Source organism: Nothoprocta perdicaria, unplaced genomic scaffold (genome assembly GCF_003342845.1).
Source record: "Nothoprocta perdicaria isolate Ctin4 unplaced genomic scaffold, notPer1 scaffold_15, whole genome shotgun sequence".
NCBI classification, from domain to species: Eukaryota; Metazoa; Chordata; class Aves; order Tinamiformes; family Tinamidae; genus Nothoprocta; species Nothoprocta perdicaria.
The window spans coordinates 7,059,848-7,065,610 of record NW_020454649.1 but is presented as its reverse complement, the minus strand read 5'-3'; the positions used below and the strand labels follow the sequence as shown (position 1 = coordinate 7,065,610).

Sequence of the window (5,763 nt, the reverse complement as noted above, 5' to 3'; positions counted from 1 at the left end):
GGTGACAATTTTGCTGATGATATATTGAGCAGAGTAGAATTAGCACTGGCAATGCAGTATTAACACCAAAAAAAAAAAAAAAAAAAAAACCCATGTGAGGTGCAATTCTGATTTCTTTTATATAATTCAATGGGGAGTAACATCACTCAGGAGAGTTATGCCACCATGCAAGAATCAAGAACACTGTCAAGTTTTTCCTCCTAGAGAATACGCAAAGCAGTGATACACAAGAAATAGATAAAATCATCTGCATAGCTACATACAAGATTTTCTACCTACTTGGAGCTTATCAAGTATAAATGATTTATGAATATTAATAATGCTATTGGAAGGACACGGTGTTTTGCACCCAAGTGTCAAAGTGATGGGGACTGATAAGTGGATCATGCAGGGCAGCTGAGGCTGAGAGTTGTTCTCAAGACTTGCCTAAGAATTCACAGGAAGTTGTTCACAAAACGTTTTGTGTTAGAAATAACTGCTCTAACACACTTCATGAGGAAAAAAATATACTTTTCTATGTCACTTTTCTAATGTCTTTTTCTCCAAGCTAAATTTCTTTGAGTTAACTAAGAGAAATTATTGGAAATATACATTTACATGTGTATTTATTTATGTCTTTATAGGCAAAATGACTTCTATAAAAAATCTGGCCAAGACTGCGATCATTTTATATGCCATTTTCTTCTTTATGAAGTCTGATGGACGACCGATGACGTAAGTATAATGTCATACACCTTTGAAGTTTGGAGGATGATTTCAGCTGTTTGGGAGAAAATGGCCTATTTGTCAGGCAGCATATGAGTTTCTGTATGTGTACGAGCCTTTCCAAACCCACTTTTGAAGCCCTTAGCTGCATTAAGCAAAACTGGCCCAGTTCTATCTTTATGCATAACCATGGAAATCTCAAATACACTGAGTCCTTATAGATTTTCTGAAAAATAGGCAGCCGAGTGTAGAAAGAAAAGTCATATAAGCATTTCCCTAGCTGGATATTTCGCTTCCCTTTACAGACCCTTGGGGGTCTACATAGGAGAGCATCTTCAAAAAGGCCCAATTTAGGGAGACTCTTTAGCTGGAACATACACTTGCTGAAACATTATCATCACTTAGCCTCGAGACACGAATCCACAGGAATCATGCTTCCTAAGCTATGGGGTTCACAGGAAACTACTTCTGATTAAGTGCCATAATTTTATTAATTGGTTATGTATTATCATGAGCTCAACTATAAAAGCTAGAATCAGTGCTAAACTTATTGTAGCCAAACAATATTGTTGCAAAACAGAACTACCTCACATTTTTGCTGCCTTTTTGCTGCACTGATAAATCCTCTACCACTAATGAACCACTCTCCATCCTTCTCTTCTCCAGATGTCACTCTGTCCCTTATAAATTGGAAAGATGGGTCCTAAAGCTCTGGATTCAGTACCTTCCAAAAGTCCCCAAACCCTTTTCTATTATTTTTTGTAAGACTAAGAATTCCAGGAGGGCTGTGATGAGTCTCCATCTTTGCTTCCCTCGTGTACAGGAAAAGATCAGTGAGTGAGATGCAGCTGATGCACAATTTCGGAGAGCATCGGCACGCCATGGAGAGACAGGACTGGCTCCAGATGAAGCTGCAGGATGTGCACAGCGCCCTCGAGGATGCCCAGAGGCCGCGGAACAAGGATGATATCGTCTTGGGGGAGATCAGAAGCAGGAGGCTGCTCCCTGAGCAGGCACGGGCAGCAATGCAGAAGAAATCCATGGATCTGGACAGAGCTTACATGGATGTGCTCTTCAAAACCAAGCCATAAGGAGAAGCAGCAGAGCATTGTGGCTGTCCAAGCAAGCACGTGTCTGTAGATCACTGATCAAGTAGGGCATTTTATTATTATTATTTATTCAAATTACAATAAGAATTAAAAGCTCCATTCAAGATTGCAGCCTCACTGAGTTAGGTATTGCACAACCAAATAATAAAAGATGACTGCAGCCCACCCACCCATTTCTGGGTATCTTTCAAAGGGCTAATATATTTCCCACTTATCAATTTCAAATATAAAGTTTTTTTTTAATAGTCTTAAAAATCTTTACGACCAGTTCTACCACTCTTATATGGAGAACACTTGAATTTGATCTTTACGTATACTTGACCTGCTAATGACAAATGAATAAATACAGCAGAACCTGTATCCAGAATAGGGCATCATTTTCCCCAGCCTTCAACTGTTCAATGTTATACAGAAATGAAAATATGTAAATCTAAATTCACATCTTATTTTCTGAAGATGGCCAAAAATCATGTGAATTTTAATTACATAGCAAAAGCTGCAATATGTTAATTTAAGATAAAAGACAGTAAACATAGGAAAAGAAAGTAGGAGGGCAAATCTTAAGATTAAAGTCAAATGGGACAGAATTAAAATAAGTTCTGTAAGAAATCTAAGAATGAAATTTATCAAAATACTGAAATAAAATGAAGGTTTGATTGCACTCCCCTCTTCTGAAATATGACAATCTATAGTTAACTGTCATAACAGTTCTCTATTACAAAATCAATCAAACAAACAAACCTTATTTTCTTGTTTAAATTGCTATAAGACTTAAAACAAATTTTAGCTTATCAAGTCTCTGGAATGAGAAGCATTAACCTGTAGAAAATAATACCATGGAGGGGAACCATAAGCTCTAACATACAAAAACTCTAAGCAAGATTCAGAAAGAATGGATAAGAGAGATAAGAAGAAAAAAAAGTCATTATAGTAGCAATAATACATATATATAAAAAAAGAGAACAACAAATATAAATGCTGAGGAGTATATACAGATAAGTGCTTAGCACTGTCAACCATTTCTGAATAATATGGACATTTTCTCAGTAGGATTAACAGCCATTTCCTCCCAACTGGCAATTGCCAGAGCTAAACCCCAAGGTGAACGGCTGCCCTTAGACAAAGCATCTCTATGCACCTTCCCAGAGCCCTGCGTATTTGTTTGTGTGGTATCTAGCACACATTGGGGACCTAGTGAAAAACTCATAGTTACAGCTATAAATGCAGTCTGCTGGAGGCTAGAAACTAGTAACCTGTAGTTCATAGTCTTGGCTACACTTTTACTAATGCAAAGGCCCTGATGCTGCACGTAGACGATGCACCCATGTCCACGAGGACTCCATATCGTGGTTATGTTGGCAGGATCGAGGCCTTAAAGTGCACTTTCTATTTATTCTTTTACGGGATGTTTGTGCTAATTGAAGGGATAACTTTGCATTCTTGTACCCATGTCTCACTTATGTATTACCAAATAAAGTGGACCAAAGCTTGGACATTGTTTTAAAGCATAATAACCAACTGACTTGGTACTGTACTGATATAATTTAGCCTGGGCAAAACAAAGTGATTTAATAAAAGTAACACAGCAATAGAAAATAAAATAACACTGGATGCAATTTTTACTTCTCCTGTACAGAATCATACTGGTGGCTAAACCAAAGGTCATCCTCTAGCATAAATCCCTTTATGCCTCCTTTAAAACAGTAGCAGAAACTATTCAACCTCCAAGTGCCAAATTCCTAAACTCTTTCCTCTTGATCTAAACAAACATCTCTGTTAGCTAAAGAATTCCCTTTTGTTCTTCCTAATAGTATATGAAACACACATTATATTTTAAATTTCTGCACCCTTAGAAAGATATTCATTGCTGACCAAGGGCTTCAGCATCAAAGCCTGATGAAGCACACCTGAATGTGATTTAGCTGGCAATACAGTCACTGCCAGTGATTCATCCTCACCTGGTGTGTGTTGCTTTGCTCATCTATGTCTCACAGATGAAGGAGGCTGGGAAAGAACAGGGCCACTAAATATTTGCTTATCATGATAAATGGTAACAACAGCAGTTGGAAAAGGAACAAATAACAAGAGGTTTGATAAAGATAAATGGAAGAATCAGCAGCATGGAGAGGTGAGCAGTGCTGTGCTCTACCTTTCTAAGAGGGAAAGGTAAGGGAGGCAAAGCACTGAGACAGCACGTGGCTGAACACAGAGCTTCCAGCCAGTGCAAGCCCAAGGCTCATCCCCAGCCACCGCCATCGGAAGCACACGGAGCAGATGGAGGCACGAGGGAGCTCAGGGCCTTTCCCAAGGCTGCACTGCAATGTGCCTTAAGCCTAGGCTGAGGTTTGATGTGAGTGCTGTAAATGCTGAGCCTGCACTTCACAGCCGAGGCTGACTCGCCTGTGGCCGCCAGTGGAGACTTCTTACAAGCACTGCTGCGGTGAAATAAGGTTAGAAAACCGAAGAGGGCATAAAGTTTGCATAATGTTGCACCTACAGGATGACCCTTCCAAACATGGGCTTCTGCAGTATCTCTAAGGGCCTCTTTTCCTCCCTAAAGCCTGCAGTGTCTCTGCACATGTCATTTAAAGGCAGAAATCCTTCTTTCTTGGACTGTTTTTTTAATTATTATTTGCCTGCAAAGACCTATCCTGTGCAGATTGCATCTACTGTAAACACCTACTTTGATAATGTCAGTAAAGTAAATATAATCATGTTTCTTATTCATGACTCATCAGTGAAACAGTAAGTGCTAATATCAGTATTCATCTTCACAGGAAATAAACCAGCAGCATTAAAAAAAAAAAAAAAAAAAAAAAAAAAAGCAAGTTAAGAAAGCCCCAGATCAAGAAAACTAATAATTAAACCACACAATTTATAAGATCTGTAGGTAAAACCTCCTGCTGGTCACTGAGGTGTTGATGTGTTTTCCTTGGTGGTGGCTGCCTCAGCACAGCAGCGCCCTGCTCCCCTTCCCAGGACGTGTCCTTGACCTCTGCGGCTACTGCCAAAGGCAGGAGAAGGGTCACTGCAACAGACTCATGTTTTGCTGCATATTGTAGCAAAGCCTCTGGTTCACACAGGCTGTTTAGTGCTGCAAAGGGACAAACCCCTGCTCTTACCTGCTCTCTGACACTCTGGTGTAACAGCTTCGTGTGTCTAAGGCTCCCTGCTCAAAGCAGTCAGGTTTGCTGTGCGCTGGGCACCTTCACTGCACGCTCTGGAGACTTGACACTACCAGGTAAGTGACCCAAAAGGAGAGGGGTGATCCCTACGGGGCATAAGGCACAGGTTACAGAGTCCCAGTCTCTGGAGTTTCGTAGCTAGTTTGTCAGCCCTTTCCAGCAGTCTGACACGATATTTGAAGAATAAATGCCAGCAGTGAATCTTCAAGGGGGCCAGTGCCTGAGCTTGGGTTGCCGTTCACGTTTCTGCAGCGCTTTTGTCCCCATCATCGGTGCTGCCTTAGCTGTGGCGCAGGTAATCACGCAGCAGTTAGGACATGTTTAGGACTGCCTACAGGAGCCCAGGGTATTTATATTTCTACTCCGGTATTTCCCTCTCCTTTTTTTCCTTTTCCTGTTCCCTTTCGCTCCATTCTCCTCTCGCGGGCTCCCGGGAGCAGCAGCAGCCTGCCGGGAACCGCCTCAGGCTCCGCACAGGCCCCGCGGCTCCCGCTCGGCCTCGCCGCCCGCCGGGGGGCGCGCGCCCTCCCGCGCCTCCGCCCGGGGCCGGTGTCGGTGTCGCGGCCGCGGGACTGGGTCGTGCGGCTGTCCCGACACCCGGAGGTGTCCGTTGGCTGTCGCCATGGCAACGCCTCAGCGCCGGCCCTAGCAACAGCGCCGCGCGCCCCGCCCCGTAACGGCCGCTCTCGTGAGAGCTGCGCGCGGCCGCCTCTCCCCGCGCGCGCGGCTCTCGCGAGAGGCGGCGGCGGTTGCCGGGCCCGGGC

General features: G+C 42.9%; 1 protein-coding gene across 1 annotated transcript; it reads left to right on the top strand.

Moving 5' to 3' along the window:
- The first annotated feature begins 612 nt into the window (after positions 1 to 612).
- Positions 613 to 1,897, top strand: PTH (parathyroid hormone). Its single transcript, XM_026034744.1, has 2 exons — positions 613 to 714; positions 1,529 to 1,897. Exons 1-2 carry the CDS (start codon positions 629 to 631, stop codon positions 1,794 to 1,796), a joined length of 354 nt encoding a protein of 117 aa, XP_025890529.1. The 5' UTR covers positions 613 to 628; the 3' UTR covers positions 1,797 to 1,897.
- The last annotated feature ends 3,866 nt before the right edge of the window (positions 1,898 to 5,763 follow it).